Raw genomic sequence first — 21,384 nt, 5'->3', positions numbered from 1 at the left:
GAGAAGTTCATTACTTGCTATTAATTAAGTTGATTTAGAAAATAGCCACTGCTATTACTAGCATCAGTAGCATGGAATAGACTTAGTTTTTGGGTACTTGCCAGGTTCTTATGGCCTGGATTGGCCACTGTTGGAAACAGGATGCTGGGTATGATGGACCCTTTGTCTGACCCAGTATGGCATGTTATGTTCACAATTAGTTTAAAAAAAAAGAAAAAGCAAATGATAAAAGAAACAAACCATTTTTAAGACCTCAGAAACTAGCTTGGGGGGGAAGTAGTCAACAAAATTAAGTAAATTAATAAATACATCACATGGGAGCCATGAAAATCAATTCCTAATTCAACTTATATGTATATTAAATAAATACATATCCCCCAACCAGCAAGCATACAGGGTGATTTATCAAAACGGGTTATGGCATTAAAGCCCGTGATAATGCCATAATGTACATGATAGTTATCACAACGCATGGCACGAATGCAAATTTTATAAATTTATTCAAAGGGGCGGGATTGGGGAGGGGTTTGGGCAGGATTAATGAAAGTGAGAGGCATTATTCTCAGTGTGCCATGATTTGTGATAAATATCACAAATTTTGTTTCGGGCATTTTTGGACATGGAGAAAGGAAAGCGGATGTGGAGAGTGGGGTGGAGAGTGGCGTGGAGTGGAGTAGAGAGAGAGAGACTCTTTGGTGGCATTCATAGTAGTCAACTATTTATACTGCTATAGGAAGGCCAGCTAGTAAGTCGAGGTGATGTTTTGGTTGCGCTTCCCGGCCGCTTCTATCAGCTCCTCATTCGCAGTCTCCGCCAGCGCTGCTCACCATGGCACCCCCGGGCATCTCCAGGCCCATCAGGGCCTTCTCTCTCACTGCGCTCCTCACATTGGGGCTCTGCATCCTCCATGGCATTGGCCACCCCCCCCCCCCCCTAGCACTTACGAAACTCCTGGACATTTAAAAGGGCCTAGCGTGGGGAAACTCAACCGCGGCGCACCCCGATGACATCACCTGAGCCCTGTATATAAGCAGGGCTCACACAACTGCTATTTTCCTTGACAATCGGGTCGACACCGTTTGTGTAGTGAGTTTGTCTTTGTGTTCCAATGTCTTCTGTTCCAGCGGCTCCCTGTTCCTGTGTCCTTCCCAGGTAGTACCTATCCGGACTGACTTCTTGGTTCTGACCTCTGCCTGCCTGACCTCTCTGCCACCTGGAACTGACCACTACCTACCTGGCCACAATATTGTTTGCCACCTGGAACCGACCCTCGCTTGCCACGACTACGCATGAATTGATTCTGGTATTGACCCCCGCTTTGGCTGAACTCTCTTGGACTGATACTCTGGCTCTGACCCTTGGGCTTCACTCGGTCACTCTCTTCTGGCCCGGATAACAACCGCGGCTTCCACATGGCTAGACCTGCAGGCGCTGCCTGTCTCATCCAGAGGACCTCTCTGAACTATTGCCTTCCCGAGGTCTCCTGAACTTCCGGTTCAGATCTAGCTCATCCACTCTGCATCAGCCGCGCACCCTTGCTCGTGGTGGGCACACATCTCTGATACCTCTCCAGGAGACCACCGGAGGCCACCTAAGTCCAGGCAGTCCGGATACCCAAGGGCTCAACCTGCGGAAACCCCGGACTGTTATTGGTGAAGCTCCAGCTAGCTTCTGTCGCCTTGTGTGCTCCGCCTCCTGGTGGCAAGCGCTCTCTGGGTCCGACCAGAGGACTGTACCAATCCTGCACCAGGCCAAGGGTCCACCTCCAGCGCAGTTTTGGTGGTGGTCTAGGGTTTTGGAGCCAGTTTTACATTCTCAGTGAGATGTAAAACAGCACAGTAGACCTTGGTGAAGATCTGACATAATTTGGAGTGAGGAAAGTCACACAAAATTGAGATTTCTACAATGTTTTCTTGCCCTAGCTTGATTCGTTCTCTACCAGGGTATTATCAAACGAGGGCAAGAGAACAGTGAAGTAATCTCATTTTAGTCTGACATTCCTCTCTCCAAATCATGTCACAGCTTCACTGAGGTCTACTGTGCTGCATCATGAGCCAGCAGAGACGGCCTGGCCAAGGAGATGAGTGCGGCAATTTGCCTGTGGACGCCAAAAGTAACACATGCATAACCAACCCAGATGATGCAGACAGAAAAAAAGCATGATAGTGGGATTAAAAATAAAAACAAACCAAGAAACTTGCACACACTCGCACTCAAATACAAAACCAAAGAATGAGAAACATTAAAGGAATAAACAGAGGCAAAGAGATATCACATTGAAAAAACACTCTAGAAAAATCCTGTCCTCCTTACTTGGGTTCAAAATCTTTCAACCTCCTCACAGTACTGTTAAAGAGTGGCTTTTACAGTTTTGTTGGGCAAGGTGTGATTTCCTACAATACATTTTGACAATAAAATATGGTCTTTTTAATGTGTGGTAAATTTGTAATGTTTGATAAGAAGCTATCATACCTTCCAGCACAGTATTAGCAATAATGTAAACCCACAGAAAATTAACATGCATTATTTTTCCATAATTATCTTAATGAACTGGGACAAAAAGTGGCCATTTTTATCGCATGATAATTTTGGTAAGATATCAATGTACTTGCCAAAGTTATTAGAGTTTAGTGTATATATAGTCTTTGATGTTAAAAATGTAAAAAATACCCTCAGCTCTCACTATTTATTCTTTCCCATCATTGTGTACAGATGGTTGCCATTTCAAAGTAAAATTCCGTAATCTAACTGCTGAAGCCAAGCTGGATTTTTTTTTTTAAACATGATCACCCTTCAGCTGTCTGCAATTACTGTAGAGGAAAAGCAATTAATTGATTAAAAGAACTCAAACATTACTAGAACAATTTTCAACATTATTAGAAAAATACAACATTTAATTTGGCAAGATTTTTAGCTGGAATAGTATCAGCTGCTCAAAATGCTAAAGCAGAAACAAGACCTTATTTTACTCAAATATGAACCATAAATTAATTCCATACATTTTTTTGCATGCAAGTAGAACAATGAATTCTAATGCTTTTCTCCCAAATGTTACTAAATTGTGCTCATATATACCGGTAACTTCTCTTGATAAAATATGTAAATTGTAATTAAAAGAAACTAGACTGCAAAACAATTTTAACCTCATCAAAAAACAATTTAAAAATGACTCATATGCATATAGAGAGATACAAGTGCTATTTACTAGGCTAAAAGGGCTTTTTGAAAAATGCTCACCCTGAATGTAGGTAAAAATATGCATGTTGTGCAACAATGTATTTTTACCTCCATTGTCATGGAGGCATTCCTGAGACAGGGTTAACCTGGGGGAAGCAACATGATACAAGTTTTGACCCAAAATAGTACCGAAACAATAAGACAGTGTAAATTTCGCAGGTACCTTTTCCTTCGAATATTTGCAAAGGAAAAATATGCATGAACTTTACGTTTGAAAACAGGTACAAAGTCCACAGGTAAAAGGACCCATGGATTGTACACCAAAAAAGCAGATTTTTGAAAATTGCCCCAATAAGGTATACCAAATTGCCAGCTTGTTCTCCATTAAGCTAGGATAGGAAATGTATAAGTTCAAATCTTTGCAAGTGAAAGCACTGCAATCCTTTCAATTCGAAGGTAACAAAATAAAAAGTGTGATCTAATAAAATATCTTTTGCTAAATTGTTAAAGCCTATAAATGATTTGATGTCAAAATCTATTCGTCAAACTATTAGTCTTAGCATTGTTTCATCGCTAGCTGACTCGAATAACTAAAACAGCACCAATATCTTGATTACCCGACTCTTCCGCTATGGAGCAAGACCTTCAGGGTTTTCTGAACTGTGGCAAATAAAAACTCCTTTAGCCCCATTCATAAAGAACCGAAAAACATGGGAAAATGGATCGTTTTTCTGATCAGTAATGCAGCTTATTGCCTGTACGTTAATGTGCACATACCTTGAAAGTGACTGTTGCTTTTGTGCAATAGAATCCTACGGAAACGATTGGATCTTTGAAAGTCTGGGATTTCTGACAACGTGGTGGTGTCCCATCCTCTTTATCAGCATAGTCTTCTCCTTCATTTTCATCTCCATAACTCACTATAGCAGGGACAAAAGACCAAGCCCATGATACCCATCCCTGGTGATCGTCATCTTCTTGATGCAAATAGACATCTTGAGTTTTATATGATGCAGGATACGGCACTGGTTTACCCGTTTCGTCTTCAGTACCTAGGAACAACATTTTAGTACACAATTAGCTCACAGAGATTCACAAATAAAAACATGATCAGAATGGATATTCACTTTAACAGCTTCTTGAGTCTAATATCATACAAACACAAAAATAGTTTTACACAGCAATTCCTTAAATCTACAGTCTCCCACGATTGTGTGGATAGGAAAGATTACATAAGTAACACATTAGCATTTTGCTGCAGCATATACATATATCAGCTGGCCTTTTCTTCCCTCCCTGCCAAGCAATCAATTCAACTGTCTGCCAGCACTATGCTGCCCCTTCTACCCTACTGTACCACTAGGAATATACTGCTGACTGATTTAATCTCTCATATATCCCATTAGATTCCCGCCACTGGAAGAGAGTCAGTTGCATAGTTGGGTGATGAAATTCAAAACAAGGGATTATCAAATTAAATACAGAAGATTCTCCATCTTGGGGCATACTTCCAGCATTGCTATTAGTAACTATTTTATTTATTTAACACTTTTATATACCGATATTCATGTAGAAAATTATAAATCACATTGGTTTACAGTATAACAATAACAGGCATGTAAGAAGCTTTACATTAAACAAGGGATAAAATAACTTGGAGCATAGGAACTGGGATAAAAGAAACGAATAAAATGAATAAAACGAATAAATAGGCTCTTTCGTGGAGCCAGAGATTAACTGGCTAAAGATCTAAGTGCATAATGAGATAATTTAGGGTTAGGGTAAAAGGTGCGTAGTTTAGATTGATTGTCTGCAGAGTTGGAATGCTAACCTGAGAGCTAGAATGTAGGGTGAATGTAACTAGTGGCTAGAGAGAGCAGTAAAGTGCAGGCTTTCATAGGTGCTACTGCTGATTTACCCAGAGTAAAGCAGTATGCACAATGCTTTTAGTGCAGATTGTTTGCTACTATTCTTTTATACAGTCTATAATTTTTAAATTATTTTTCTTTCAAAATATAAATGCTTTTTATATTTTAATTTTTTCTGCTGTTTTCTCTCCTCAGCAGCCTCTGCCACCCCTTTACTTTTCCTAGAAGATATACCCAGGTAGCTCACAGGCCCTTCACTGATCCAAAGGCTGGAAGTACACCTGCTTTGAGGGGTAACCTGCATGGACAGGCAGTTACTAACCTTAAGAGAAACATGGGGATAACCTGTACAGAGAGGCAGTTACTAGCTTGGGAAGCTTGCTGGGCAGGCTAGAGAAGTCTTTTTCTGCCGTCATTACTATGTTACTACAGGAACAACTACAGCAAAGTAACATCTTCCTTCCCTGCCTACCTCTTTGGGTTTGAGAGCACTATCCCTGTGGAATCCCCTGATTTGCAGCATACAGCACTATGGCCTGAGTCACAGGACTGGCCCTCTTATGTATGCTGTTTTTAAAGTAGAAATTATTCCCCTATGAGGAAAGGCTGAAGAGGTTAGGGCTGTTCAGCTTGGAGAAGAGACAGCTGAGGGGGGGATATGATAGAGGTCTTTAAGATCATGAGAGGTCTTGAACGAGTAGATGTGACTCGGTTATTTACACTTTCGAATTATAGAAGGACTAGGGGGCATTCCATGAAGTTAGCAAGTAGCACATTTAAGACTAATGGGAGAAAATTCTTTTTCACTCAACGCACAATAAAGCTCTGGAATTTGTTGCCAGAGGATGTGGTTAGTGCAGTTAGGGTAGCTGGGTTCAAAAAAGGTTTGGATAAGTTCTTGGAGGAGAAGTCCATTAATGGCTATTAATCAATTTTACTTAGGGAATAGCCACTGCTATTAATTGCATCAGTAACATGGGATCTTCTTAGTGTTTGGGTAATTGCCAGGTTCTTGTGGCCTGGTTTGGCCTCTGTTGGAAATAGGATGCTGGGCTTGATGGACCCTTGGTCTGACCCAGCATGGCAATTTCTTATGTTCTTATCTTTCTGCAGTATTTTTTGTGCATTTTTTCCTGGTGTTCTATTTTTACTTATTCAATTTAACTGGATTTAATTTATAACAATTTTTTTTTTTTTTTTTTTTTTTTTTTTACTAATTTTAGTTATGGATGGTCACACTGTTTCTTTTCAAGACAAAAGTGATGCTTCACAGTTTGTCTAAATTATTGCAGGCCTTTGTGTGTTAAAATGATAAATAAAATATGATAAATTGTGTATTATCTGTATATAATTCAAATACTATTTGAGTATAATACAAAAGATTTTGAATAAAATTGCCAACTTTTATGGCCTGTGGAACTGATGAGCATGGGGGTAACCAGCACAGAGCAGCAGTTACTACCCTTAACAGAAGCATGAGATTATTCCCCTTAACCAATGTCTTGATTCTTCTGATGCAACTGCAACATCACTCTCTGCTTTGAAGTAGGGGGGTGAGGGATGAAAGGAAAGAGAAATTTGGATTCAGAGATAACTAACATGAGCCATGACTTTTTTTTTTTTTTTTTAATAGTCTGGGGTACTGATGCTCAGACATTAATGAAAAAAACTCAGGATTGTTTCTATGGCCAAGTCATAAGCAAAACACATCAAGCAAAACTGACTGATACATGGGGTAACCTGCACGGTGCAGCAGATATTACCACGGGAAGGTTCCTGGGTAGACTGGATGGACCATTGTTACTTTTCTGCCGTCATTTCTATGTTTCTATGTGAATCTGGGGTTCACCCAGATCAAACAGTGGGTACCACAAAATCGTCAACTGGATATCACTGTCTAAATAGATAGGCTCTCAGTCCAAATACCTGCAATTGATGACCCAAGGATTGTAGAAAGATATTTAAACGGGTAGGTAAAAGTCAAGACCTTGGGATACTCCATAAATCAAGGGTGTTCTAGATGACAAAAAGCAAATAAGCCACCCTTGAACTTTCTTTCCCAATCTCAACATTTTATATCTTTCTATTAGTATTACATGACCTACTAGATCAAATGCAGAGGACAAATCAAATAAAATTTGCAGAACATGCTGTCCTAGCTTGTATAGAATATCGTCCTATACTGAGAACATAATGGCCCTTTATGTAATGCCACATGGCATTCAGCCAATCCCCTGCATGTAGTTTGAAAACCACCATTGGTGTTTATTAGTAAGGAAAAACTATGGAATTGATGGACTCTTGGTCTGACCCAGTATGGCATTTCTTATGATCTTATAAGTTTGCCCAAACATAAATTCAAGAGAGTTTGTGCCTCATACACAAGGCACAGTAGTCAAACTTCCTGGAGAAATTACTAATTTATTAGACTATAATATTTATAAAAACATTCCCCCAAAACAGAATATGACTACAATTAAAAATGTAAGTATAAAAGCAACAACTTCTCAACAGAAGTATGTATGATAGCATTAATGCAGGAAATGTTGACAGAAGTAGCAGCCACTCCAACTTGGGACCAATAAGAGAACACAAATTAGCCAATTGAAAGCACAACAGCGAAACACTTTTCAAAAATATTTTTAATCTGAATCACAAGAAAATAGCATATGTCTGGTAATCTGAACAGCACATAACATTTTAAAATAAATCATTCAGAGCCAGCCTTGTTGTAAAATCTAAAAGGCCAAGTTGAATTTATTTAAAAAATTACACTAAACTTTTCCACATGCAGAATGATCCCAAAAAATATTAACCCATATTAGGTACTGCTAAAGAAGAGAACATGTTGAAGCTTTTGAGCACGACTGGCATACTATTGCCTTTGACTTACAGATGGAATCAGAAATCTTTAGGTTAAAGTAGCAACTACTTGGATCTTGTGACTTGGAATATGACATCAGAATGAAATCAGTTCTGACAGAGTCATCTTTTATAGTTTTAAACCATGAAAGGTACAGTTTAAAAAAAACCCACAGTTGTAGCATATATACCACTATTATATCACCAGTATATCACAGCAAAATATCTATATTTCCAAAGTCATTCAAGAAGGAATGCAGTATTTGACATGTTGCAGCAGTTCTAATACATTTGAATTTTCACAGCACAGCTCATATTGTTATATGTTTGTAGTTTTTGCAATAAAAATTTTTATTCTGGATAGTATATTTGAATTTGACTTTTCTGGTTTGTATCACTCGATTTGTTTCATTTTGCTTTGTTTGCGATATTTATTACTCTTTTCTTTTCCTCAGCATTCACTAATGACAAGAAATCACAGAAAGAGGCAGGCAACAATATCTGGAAAAGCTAATTGAAGCTGGGAAAGTAGTCAGAGCAAAAACTCAAATGGAAGAAAATAGCAAATAAGATAAATTGGGAGCATAAGACTTTTTAGATATGTTAATGATAGCAGAAATATAAAAAACAGCATTGTACGACTGAGGAGAAGGTGAGGAAGTTTAGAAGCAGAAGAGGAAAAAAAGAAGAATTGCTGAACAAATTTTTCTGTTCAATTTTCACTGAGGAAGGGCTGGGAAAGAACCACAGAAAACTGACACAAATAAGATTGAATGTGAGGTAAACCTCAAACAATTTTTCAGCAAAGTGATCATGAGGAGCTAACACAACATAAAATAGATAAAGCAATGGACTCAAAAGCAAAGGATTTTAAAGGGATCTTAGAATAGTTCTGGAACTTCTGCTGGTTGACTTTTTCAATGCTTCTTTAGAGTTGAGAGTAGTTCTGGAGGACTGGAGATAGGCAGATGCGATTCCTCTTCACATAAGTAGATATAAAGAGGAGGCTGGGAGCTACAGGTTAGTTAGTCTAATCTCTGAAGTAAGTAAATTAATGGAATCGCTGCTAAAATGCAGTTTCTGGAATTCAGCAATATCTAAGGCTACGTGACTTCATCAGAAGTAGGTTTTGTCAGACAATTTTGATGAAGTTCTTTGACTGGGTGTCCAAAGAGTTAGAGAATGTTATATGTAGTGTACTTGAATTTCAGTAAAGCCTTTGACACAATTACACATTCATGACATAAATAAACTGAACACCCTTGGTATGGGCTGTAAAGTGATCAATTGGGTTAGAAACTGAGTGGAAGGTGACGGGTAGTGGTAAATGGTGCTCACTCTGAGGAAAGTGGCATTAGTAGTATGTTGCAAGGATCATTTCTTGGACCAGTTATTTTCTACATTTTCATATATGATATTGTAGAAGGACTATCAGAAAACGTTTGTCTTTTTGCAGATTATACGAAAATCTGCAACAGCATAGACACCCAAGAAGTGTGGAAAACATAAGGAGGGATCCAGTGAAGCTAGAGTTTGGCAGCTAAAATTGAATACTATCAAATGCAAAGTTATACACTTGGTCTACAAAAACTCAAGGAAGCACTACAGTCTAAGGGTGAAATTCTCCTATGCGTGAAACACAGAAAAATAGAAATGATAGCATTTCTCCCAATCTCCACACAAAAGAAGAATCACCAACCCTATCCAGCGAAATACCCACCACCTGGACTAACTTTGAGCCCATCGCGTCATCCGAAGTAAAGAAGTTCATCCAGAAAATCAACCCAGCTTCACACCCCATCGACACAATCCCAGTCAAGACACTCAAACTCATCCCCAACATCATTGCCAAGCCCATCGTAGACATAAACAAACACATCACTTGAACAAGGCATCTTTCCAGAAGCACTGAAATGTGCCATAATTAAACCCATCCTCAAAAAACCACATCTCAACCCCTCCGACCTCTCCAACTACAGACCAATCTCCAACCTACCCTTCATATCCAAAATTGAGAAGCACGTGAACCACCAACTATCCGAGCACCTAGAAAATCAAAACATCCTGTACCACAACCAACATGGCTTCAGAAAATCCCTAAGTACCGAGACTCTCCTCTTGTCGCTCACAGACACAGCACTGAGAGGCATCGACGCTGGTCAATCCTACCTCCTCATCCTACTGGACATCTCTGCCGCCTTTGACATCGTAAATCACGACTTACTCATGACACGACTGGTGGAGATTGGCCTAAGAGAAAACACCCTCAATTGGTTTCAATCATACCTTTCCCACAGATCCTACAAAGTTCACTTCAACAACTGCGAATCAGACCAATACCCACTCCCCCACGGAGTCCCACAAGGATCATCCCTTTCTTCAACCCTGTTCAACTTATATATGCTCCTGCTCTGTAAATTCCTCTCCAGCTTGAACCTCCTATTCTACATCTACGCTGACGGTGTCCAGATTCTTCTCCCCATCAAAGAAAGTCTAACCAACACCATCGCACTCTGGGACTCCCTTGCCACCCAAATAAAGAACCTCCTCTCGCAGATATCCCTAACCCTCAACCACAAAAAAACTGAAATACTACACATATCAACCAAACCTTCTACCAACCCCAGCAATGACCTCTCATCCAGCCAACCTCACACCTCCCTCACCACCGAGGTCAGAGATCTCGGCATCACCCTTGACTCAGACCTCAACATGAAAAAACACATAAGCACCACAATCAAAGAGGGCTTCTACAAACTACAAGTCCTCAAAAAACTCAAACCACTTCTTTACCACTATGACTACCGCACAGTGCTACAATCCCTTATACTATCCAAGTTAGACTACTGTAACTCCCTTCTCCTTGGTCTACCTGCCTCCACCTTAAAACCTCTCCAGCTGCTTCAGAACGCAGCAGCCAGATCCCTCTCAAACATCAGCCACTCCGCACACATCACCCCGTTACTAAAGGAACTCCACTGGCTCCCCATATCACACAGATCACAATACAAAATTCTCACCATACTTCACAAAACCATCAACAACCAAAAAATCAAGTGGACAAACGACCTTCCCCAACCACACCACTGCCAGAAAAACCTGCGATCTCAAAATACGGGCCTACTCAGCATTCCCCACACTAAACAAGCACACCTCACCTCCACCAGGCAACGCACCTTCTCTGTAGCTGGGCCCCACCCTCTGGAACAAGCTTCCCTCCCATCTCAAACTGGAACCCTCCATCCACTCATTCAAGAAAAAACTTAAAACATGGCTTTTCCTCAATGCCTACCATCACGCAACCTAACACCCCCCCCCCCCCCTCACCCCCTGCTCCTTGGCAAACCATGATTTCCCCCGCACTCATTGCATCCAAGGCTCTCATTTACCATCACTGTATATTCGACATCCAATTTCAAGACTCCCCTCCCTCATCCTCCCTTTTTTCTTCTTTCGCCATACCTGCCAAATGTTACTCCCGCTACATGTTCCCCCCACAAGGTTTTCTGCACTCTTTAAAGTTTACATCTAAAATCCGCGCCACATAGTATCCTTAGTATCAAGCCCCAACCACAGTTGTTATGTTCTTTGTATATTTAGTGCTATGCACAGTTAATGTCAAAATGTTAAAAAATGTTAAAAGTTAAAATGTAAAATAGTACGACCCCTTGTCATACTATTCCAGTTGTTTTGATGTGAACCGATGTGATGTACACAAACGAATGTCGGTATATAAAAGCAAAGTAAATAAATAAATAAATAAATAAATAAATAAATAAAAAGGACCAATGGTCCATCCAGCCTGCCCAGCAAGTTTTCTATGATAGTATCTTCCTCGCCATGCAGGTTACCCCCATGAAGTCAGTTCTCCTTGATGTGCTTTGCTTAGGACTTGGCCATAGAAGCAATCCTGTGTTTTTCCATAACATCTGTGCATCAGTATACCACACTGTAAAAAGGTTATGGCTCCTGTTGGTTGTCTCTGAATTGAAATTCCTCTTTCCTTTCACCTCCAACCCCCTTCCTTCAAAGCAGAGAGTGATGTTGCAGTTGCATCAAAAGCATCAAGGATTATTGGTTAAGGGTAGTAATCCCATACCTTCTGTTAAGACTAGTAACTGCTGCTCTGTGCAGGTTACTCCCATGCTTATCAGTTCCCCAGATCATAAAAGTTGGGCCCTCATTTGCTGTCTAAATCCAATTCCCCTTTTCCCCTGCCGGTAAAGCAGTCAGCAATGTTGGAATTGCATCAAAAGAATCAAGGATTATTAAGGGTAGTAACTGCCGCACCAGCAAGTTACCCCCATGCACGCTTTCTTCATTTCCTTTAGGACTTGGCCACAGAAGCAGTCCTGTGCTTTTTCCCTTATGTCCACATAACAGTATACCAGACCATGGAAGTCGGGGCCATTGGTTGTCCTCTGAATCCAATTCCTCTCTTCCCCCATATGCTAAGTAGGCAGCAATGTTGCAGTTGCATTAAAATCAAAGCATATTGATTAAGGATAGTAATCTCCATGCCTTCTGCTAAGGGTATTAACCGCCGTACCAGCAAGATACCTCCCTACACTTTTATCTCATTTCTGTCCTCTAGCTTTCAGAAATCCACAGTAGTTATCACATGCCCCTTTGAATTCTTTGACTTTTATTCTTTACCACCTCTTCCGGAAGGGCATTCCAAGCCTCCACCACCCTCTCCATGAAGAAATATTTCCTGACATTGATTCTGATTTGTCCCCCCTGGAGTTTCATTTCATGATCCCTAGTTCTATTGTCTTCTTTCCAATGGGTATGGTTCGAAGTCTATATCAGTGAACATTTTAGTTATCTGAAAGTCTGTATCATATCTTCCCTGCACTTCCTCTCTTCGAGGGTGTATAAATTCAGATCCTTCAGCCTCTTCTCATGAATTTTGATAAAGACTCCACACCATTTGTCACCCTTCTCTGTACCACCTCTATCCTGTGTCTATTCTTTTTGATGTACATGCTCCAATACACAATACTCCAAGTGAGGCCTCACCAAGGACCTGTACAAGAACATTATCTCCTTTTTCTTACTGGTTATTCCTCTCTCTATCAGATCAGTATTCTGGCTTTAGTTATCGCCTTGTCATATTGCTTTGCCATCTTCAAATCCCCTGACACTATCACCCAATATCCCTCTCTCTTGGTCCATGCACATCGGTCTTTCGCTCCCATCACATACAGCTGTTTTGGATTAACACATTCCAGATGCATGACTGTGCTTCTTGGTATTGAATCCCAGCTCAAATAGTCTATAACTGCAGACAAAATCCAATGCAATTAAAACAAACGTAACTTCAAAATTATTCAGAGGTACAAATGAAGAGAGCCTATAAATAATCAAACATTATTATAGGACCATCATACCACCCTTTGCGGATACCGGGACCACATTTAGCAAGTCTTCCATTTTTTTCACCGCATTAGGGTTCTCTTTAATCATAGGTCCAAATCACATAATTTTGTTGGTTTTTTATTTTTTCTATTTTCATATTAGTAAGTAAAAGCGAGATACTTCCCCCCATCCCTAATGTGGTGAAAAAAATGGAAGTCTTGCTAAATGTGGTCCCGAAATCTGCAAAGGGTGGTATAATGTCCTATAATAATGTTTGATTATTTATAGGCTCTCTTCATTTGTATCTCTGAATAATTTTGCAATTACGTTTGTTTGCTTTAATTGCATTGAATCCCAGCTGCCAATCTTCTCTCTCGCCTCTTCAAGACAACTCAGAATCAATCTCTTAAAATCACTTTCATTCTTCTCTACTCCTTCAGGCATGTCCACTCTGTTGCAGATTTTAATATCATCTGCAAACAGACATACTTAACCTTCTATATCTTCTGCAATGTCGCTCATACAGATACTTAACACAGCCAGTCCCAACACTGATCCCTATGGCACAACTCTTAACATGGCTCTCTCTTCAGAGTAGGTTCCATTTACCGTTATACAATGTTTCCCATCTGTCAACCAGTTTGTAATCCATGCCACCACCTTGGCGCTCACTCCCAAGCTTCTGATTTTATTCACAAGCCTCCTATGCGGGACCATATCATATGCTTTGCTGAAATCTAAGTAAATCACATCGAGTACTCTTCCTTGATCCAATTCGTAGTCACTCAATCAAAAAAAAAAAAAAAATTCTTATTCGTCTGACAGGACCTTCATCTGATAAATCCATGCTGCCTCGGGTCCAGCAACCCACCAGATTGTAGATAGTTCATTATCTTTTCCTTCAGCAGCATCTCCATTAATTTTCCCACCAGTGTGAGGACTAACCAGCCTGTAGTTTACAGCCTCCTCTCAGCTACTACTCTTGTGAGGCAGGACCACCACTGCTCTTCTCCAATCCCATGACACCATTCCCGTTTCCAGGGATCTATTGAAAAGGTCCTTCAGCGGTCCTGCCAGCACATTTCTGAGCTCCCTCTGTATCCTGGGATGTATCTCATCCAGCCCTATGGCTTTGATCACTTTCACTTTGCCTAGCCCTTCCCATACATTCTGTCCCATAAACAAAGTTTCATCTACCCCATCCCCATTTACTATCTTGTCTTTACCAGCAAGGGTCGTTCTCCAGGGTCTTCTTTAGTGAAACAAGAGTAGGAAAGAGTGTGATCATATCCAGTGACCTTAAAGTGGCCAAACCAATGGATAAAGCAATGACAAAAGCCAGAACGATATTTGGGTGCATAGGGAAAGGAACAGTCTGCTAAAAAGAGAAGGTGATATTGCCCCTGTATAAGTCCCTGGTGAAACTTCATTTGGAATCCTGTGACATTTCAGGAGACCACACCTTCAAAAGAATATATTCAGGATGGAGTCTGTAGGGACTAGCCTATCACCCTGAATAAGGATTTGTGGGCAAAAACAAACAAAACTGAATGTAGGCCCAAGCCACACAAAATGGAAGCCAGCGCCATGTGATAACTCTTGTAATTTGTAAGTACAGGTCAAGTTGCCCTGAGAAGACTACCTGCAATTGCTGGATAAACTGATCATTTTCTTAATTGGCTAGTACTACTGGATACTGACTTAACCAACTTGTATTTAATTAAAAGACTCACCCCAGCTAACCAGGTGGTATCCAAGATGTTATCATCTACCTAAAATCTGCATGAATATGCCAGCTCGGATAGAAAACAACTTTTTGATGCCCACCAATACTATGTCCAAAGGATTGTGGAAATATCCAATCATAATGTCTACTTCTGTATCCTATGCATTTGTATGGAGCTCTGATAAGAGTCAGAAGAGCTCTTAAAAGATGGCTCTAGATAAAGAAGAAGGTTTTCATTAGCTTCAAGCTTCTGGTTTTCAGCTTAAGCTTTTAGCTTTTGCTTTTCCAAATAAAGCTATCTTGTGTTTTTCCCTGCTTGCAACCTTACTGAAGTTCCTACCTGCACTTTGCCTGCATTCCTATCTCCCAACCTGTCTCTAGCATGTGGCAACACTGTCTATAACCTGTTCCCCTTGACTGTGGACTATAGTGAACCTGCTGACTACTGATAGAAATAAAGTTGGTTATGCTAGTGCAGAGACCAGATACTGACCAGAACCTTGGAGCGAACAGCCAGGATTGATGCAAAAAGAAAGACTGGACATATACGAACACAAGACCAGCTGGTTACTATTTTTACACATGGGTATTTAGAGGTAATGAATTATTAAAGTGAAATTTGATATTAAGAAAGCTTGGGGTATTCTGCAAGTACTTAAATAAGAATACAACAAAGTTCCTTTTGCTGCTAAATACTAAATCACTTTTAATTATGTAATAAATACCTACAGTCTACCCCAAAAGTGTGTGACTTAATTCTAACCACTTAAATGAACTAGGTTTAAGATTATTTACACAATTTAGATACACGTGAGGTTATTTGCACCCTGTATGCCCTACAAGGCGGTCCACCAGAGTGTCTACAAAAATGATCAGTGATCTTCATTGCAAATTATAAGGGGGCAGACTAAACATATATACCATAAAGGAAAGGTGAGAAAGAAGAGATGTGACAGAGACATTTAAATATCTCAGAGATATCAATGCACAAGGGTCATGAGATGAGCATGAAAGTGGGTAGACAGAAGAGTAATCTAAGGAAATATTTCTTTACAGAAAGCGTGATGAATGTATGGAACAGCCTTCCTGAAGAGGTGATTGAGACAAGAACTTTATATGAATTTATGGGACAAGTGTAGGGGATCTCTGAGGGAGTGATAAGAATTAAAATGTTGGGCAGAAGTAAGGATGGACAAACTAGATAGACCATATGGTCTTTTTCTATCATGATATTTCTATTTCTATGTTTGAGAAGCAGGGGCTGACCCCATAGCTCAGGTTTTAGCAGTGAAGACCCACAAACAATCCCTGCAGCATCATTAATTTCGACTGATCGTAGACAATATTTGCATAGTACAGAAAGGGATCTTTGTTGCTAAATATCAAATCAGTGGTAAAGAACTATATAAGATTACATATGAAAACCAATAAAGCTAACCATGTGTGCTGAGTCAAGGAGCCAGGACTGAAGCATTTGGAATACAGTAGAATTTAGAGACTGTTTGATTCCTTTGTCAGGAGTTACATCTACATTAATCAACGGCAATTTTCTGGATTCCAAAGAGCCTGGCAAACAGATGCCTTGTAGGCAATGGAAAACTTTAAAGGGAGGAATTAGAACTCCCTTTCACCACTGATCCATCACACACACGTCTAAACCGGGAATTCCCTGGAAAGATTCTAATGCAGGAAAGCTTACACTAACTTTTACTTCAGAGAAGGGGGAAACTACATCAAGATTCACCCCAGCTGAAACCCATTCTATCTCTCCAAATTCAGCCTTTCATGGATCACTTTATAAGTTAAATCTAGAGTGCTTCCATGTTAAATGGTGCCAAAAAACAGAAAAGAACTTTGAATTCATAAAATGAAAATGAAATGGGAAAGGATAAAACAGGGGACTGATTTAGTATACCAGAAATAGTTCTGCAATTGTTCTTTTATGTGCTGTTTGAAGTAATTACTGCAGGAATTAATTATGCACCTGACAATGTGTCTATATGTTTAATTATATAAGAGAGTTTCTATACAGGACAGATGAAAATCAACACAGGAGAAGCCAGCAGCTGCAGCAGTGTTCCTAGCAAGATTCCCCAGGCCCAACCAACGAAAGAATAAAATGAAAAGCCAGTTGCCAGAGTAGCACAGCTGGTAGGGCTCTACCAGCTGAATAAAAAAAGGGAAGAGTTGACTGGCAGGATTCCCTAGGCCCTGTCAGCCAAAAAACAAAGGGAGTAGAAGGCAGCTGGAGCGGTGAGGCATGCAGGGTACCCCAGGATCCATCAGCTGAAGATAAACACTGTCCCTTTCCTCTTTATACTGCCACAGGAGCCGAAGACTTGCTGCTGTACCATTTATACCACCTCCCAATGCGCTCATGGGGGCTGAAGACAGTTGCTATCTTGGCAGCAGGCGGGCAGGTCTTCAGTCCCTACCAGACTAGAAGCGCAGGAAGTACAGCAAAATGAGTTCAGGGTGAATGTAATTTTAGATTGGCAGCACTTGGAGAAAAGACAGAAGAGTGAGAGAGTGACATGGAAGGGGAGAGGAGAGGAGTGAGAGAGAGGAGTGAGGCAGAAGAGATGATAATGGAGGAAGGGGCAGGATGACACTAGAATAGGGTAGGGAAAGAGACAGAGGGAATCACAAGAGCACGCATTTACAAAGGGAAGAACTGTATTCATCATGTATTCCTGTCACTCCCATCTATAAAAATTATCGAGGGGGTGGGATGGTGGCAAGTGTACATGGTGAGTGCTTTTCATTCCTGGTATATGCTAAAGTTAGACACCATCTTTGAAAAATGTGTGTACTCCATGGAGTACACCTTTATATTCTTTTAATTGTACATGTCTGTACGTGTAAGATGTAATGTAATGCAGTTTCATGCACTAAAAAAATCCTTGCCTTTGCTTTAAGGAGTTCATATCCAAATTCAATAACATCTAATCAAATAATAAGGCACAATTTCAAGCACTTAATTTACAAGGCAAGCCAATAGGAGAAATACATTTAAAAAAATAATCCATTTAAAAAAAAAAAAAAAAAACATTTTCCAGTTTACATAAAATAATTTTTCAACAATCCAATCACAACTGCCATACAGGTACCTTAGCAACTTTTATTACTCCTAATCACTTTTATAATGCTATTTGACATGTATTGTGCTGTACAAAATCATATAAGCGACATCTCCTATTCCGAAGAGCTGACAACCTAATGAAGACAAAGAGAGGACAAAACAGATTTTGAGAATTTCATTTTCTAAGAAAATGGTTAAAATAATTAAGGCTATAAATGGGATAATTAGAGATTAAGATTTTAAAGCAGCCTTCAAATGGTGCACTTTTAGACTGGATTTAAATAAGACAAGGTAGGGAGCATAACGAACCAATTTAGGTAGCCTATTAGAAGCATATGGTGTAGGTGTTAGAGAAGGGTACAGAAGAGTGATTTGCCTGATCAGCATAGTTCACAAGGAGAGGATTAGGGAGAAATAAGAGCAGAAGTATTGACGACCTACAGAGGGAAACTCTTACAGATGAGTAAGATGAACTTGAACTTTATATGAAAACAGATAAGAAGCCCATGCATTGAATTTAGAAGAGGAGTTATATTGGTGTAGAAACATTTGTGACGATAAGTCACACAACTGAATTGTGGATAAACTATAATGGAGAAAGATGGTTTAATGGGAGATCTGAGAGGAGCAGATTGCAGTAGTCTAAGCAGGAGGTGAGAAGAAAATTGATAAGGGTTCTGGTAGTGTATTCAGAAGGAAAGGGACAGATTTTGGTGATGTTATAAAGAAATGACAATTTAGTAGTGTTTTGGATATGTACAGAAAAAGAAACAGGACTGAAAGGACTGGGAGGATTATAATGTTATCTATACAAATAAATAAAGGAGGCAGAGGAGAAGTGGGCTTGGGAAGAAAGATATAGAGCTCTATCTTGGCCATGCTAAATTAAAACAAAATTGTTAGACAGGCAAGATGAGATTTGGAACTGGATTCCTGATGAAACAGTGTAGAAAAATAAATCTGAGACTCATCAGCATAAGCATGGAATTGAAAGCCCTGAGAGGAGATAACACCACCAAGGGAATTAGTACACAGAGAGAAGAGAAGAAAAAAAGCAAAGAAGAGGGCCCAGGACAAGCATGAGCCACACCAAGTGATAGTGGGATGGCAGTAGGGATATGCAGTTGTTTGAAATGGATGGTGAAATGCAATAAATGAGACCATTTTTGTTTCATTTATGGATCCCCAAAACGAATGGAGGATATCCACAAATTTAAAGGAACATTTTTCTGTCATTTGTTTATGCTTCTAATTCAAGACTATGGCCCAGTGCTGCAGTAAGACTGGTAACTATAGCCATGGGCGGCTCAAGGCAAACTGCTGCCTGAGGCGAGGGATGAGATGGCTCCCCTGCCCCCCCCCCGCGACATCCATTTTCCTCACACACCCATACATGCATATACACGTATCCAATCATTCACTTCTCTTCCTCTTCCATATATATGATACACCCTCTCATACACACTCACAAGCTGCATCCCCGCCCCCAAAGCTAGCGGTCACACACACACAAGCAAGTTTCCTCTCTCATGTGGAGCCTCTTCTCATTCTTCAGCCCAGTAAGATTGGCCTCTGCAGTGTCACTCCTCTCTTCAGCTGCCACCGGCTTGCCCCCCCGGCAGCGGTTTGCAGCCTCACTCCTTCAGCCACTGCCAGCCTGGCCTCCGGCAGTGGCCCACCGCATCGCTCTTCTCATCATTCGGCGGAGGCCCGCAGCGTCACTCTCTCTTCAGCCGGCGGCGGCCCGCAGCATCCCACAGTGTCACTCCTCTCTTCAGCCGGCGGCGGCCCGCAGCGTCACTCCTCTCTTCAGCCGGCGGTGGCCCACAGCATCCCACAGCGTCACTCCTCTCTTCAGCCGGCGGCGGCCCACAGCATCACTCCTCTCTTCCGGCAGCAGCCCACATCACTCCCACAGCATCACTTCTCTCTTAAGCTGCCGCCAGCCTGGCCCTCCGGCGGCAGCCTGCACCATCACTCCTCTCTTCAGCAGCCGCGGCAGGGCCAGGCAGTGTGAGGCAGATGCCATAGTGGCATTCTGAGAGAGGCATTTTTTGCCGCCTCAAAATTCTAGTGTCCAATGCAGCCGCCTCACCCTGCCTCATTATAGAACCGCCCCTGACTATAGCAAACAACCATTGAGAGTAGGATTAAATGGACAATTTTCTCAGTGGAAGAGAGTGGACAGTGGAGTGCCTCAGGGATCTGTATTGGGACCCTTACTTTTCAATATATTTATAAATGATCTGGAAAGAAATACGACGAGTGAGATAATCAAATTTGCAGATGACACAAAATTGTTCAGAGTGGTTAAATCACAAGCAGATTGTGATAAATTGCAGGAAGACCTTGTGAGACTGGAAAATTGGGCATCCAAATGGCAGATGAAATTTAATGTGGATAAGTGCAAGGTAATGCATATAGGGAAAAATAATCCATGCTATAATTACACAATGTTGGGTTCCATATTAGGTGCTACAACCCAAGAAAGATCTAGGCTTCATAGTGGATAACACATTGAAATAGTCAGTTCAGTGTGCTGCGGCAGTCAAAAAAGCAAACAGAATGTTGGGAATTATTAGAAAGGGAATGGTGAATAAAACGGAAAATGTCATAATGCCTCTGTATCACTCCATGGTGAGACCGCACCTTGAATACTATGTACAATTCTGGTCACCGCATCTCAAAAAAGATATAATTGCGATGGAGAAGGTACAGAGAAGGGCTACCAAAATGATAAGGGGAATGGAACAGCTCCCCTATGAGGAAAGACTAAAGACGTTAGGACTTTTCAGTTTGGAGAAGAGATGGCTGAGGGGGGATATGATAGAGATGTTTAAAATTATAAGAGGTCTAGAACGGGTAGGTGTGAATCGGTTATTTACTCTTTCGGATAATAGAAAGACTAGGGGGCACTTCATGAAATTAGCATGGGGCACATTTAAAACTAATCGGAGAAAGTTCTTTTTCACTCAACGCACAATTAAACTCTGGAATTTGTTGCCAGAGGATGTGGTTAGTGCAGTTAGTATAGCAGTGTTTAAAAAAGGATTGGATAAGTTCTTGGAGGAGAAGTCCATTACCTGCTATTAAGTTCACTTAGAGAATAGCCACTGCCATTAGCAATGGTAACATGGAATAGACTTAGTTTTTGGGTACTTGCCAGGTTCTTATGGCCTGGATTGGCCACTGTTGGAAACAGGATGCTGAGCTTGATGGACCCTTTGTCTGACCCAGTATGGCATGTTCTTATGTTCTTATGTTCCTGTGTGATCCGAGGCATAAGAAGTAGGTATGTAGACAGGATG

The 21,384-nt window shown here is 40.7% G+C and overlaps 1 protein-coding gene across 1 annotated transcript in view; it reads right to left on the bottom strand.

Annotated features, from left to right (window-relative positions):
* VPS13B (vacuolar protein sorting 13 homolog B) overlaps nt 1-21,384 on the bottom strand; it is a 2,198,633-nt gene that overhangs the window by 1,894,541 nt on the left and 282,708 nt on the right. Inside the window, 1 exon segment of the mRNA XM_029587199.1 lies at nt 3,955-4,229. Within this exon segment, the coding sequence (XP_029443059.1) occupies nt 3,955-4,229 (275 nt within the window).

Source organism: Rhinatrema bivittatum, chromosome 2 (genome assembly GCF_901001135.1).
Source record: "Rhinatrema bivittatum chromosome 2, aRhiBiv1.1, whole genome shotgun sequence".
NCBI lineage: Eukaryota > Metazoa > Chordata > Amphibia > Gymnophiona > Rhinatrematidae > Rhinatrema > Rhinatrema bivittatum.
Note: the sequence above shows the minus strand (reverse complement) of the source record. Positions and strands in the feature narration are given on the sequence as shown.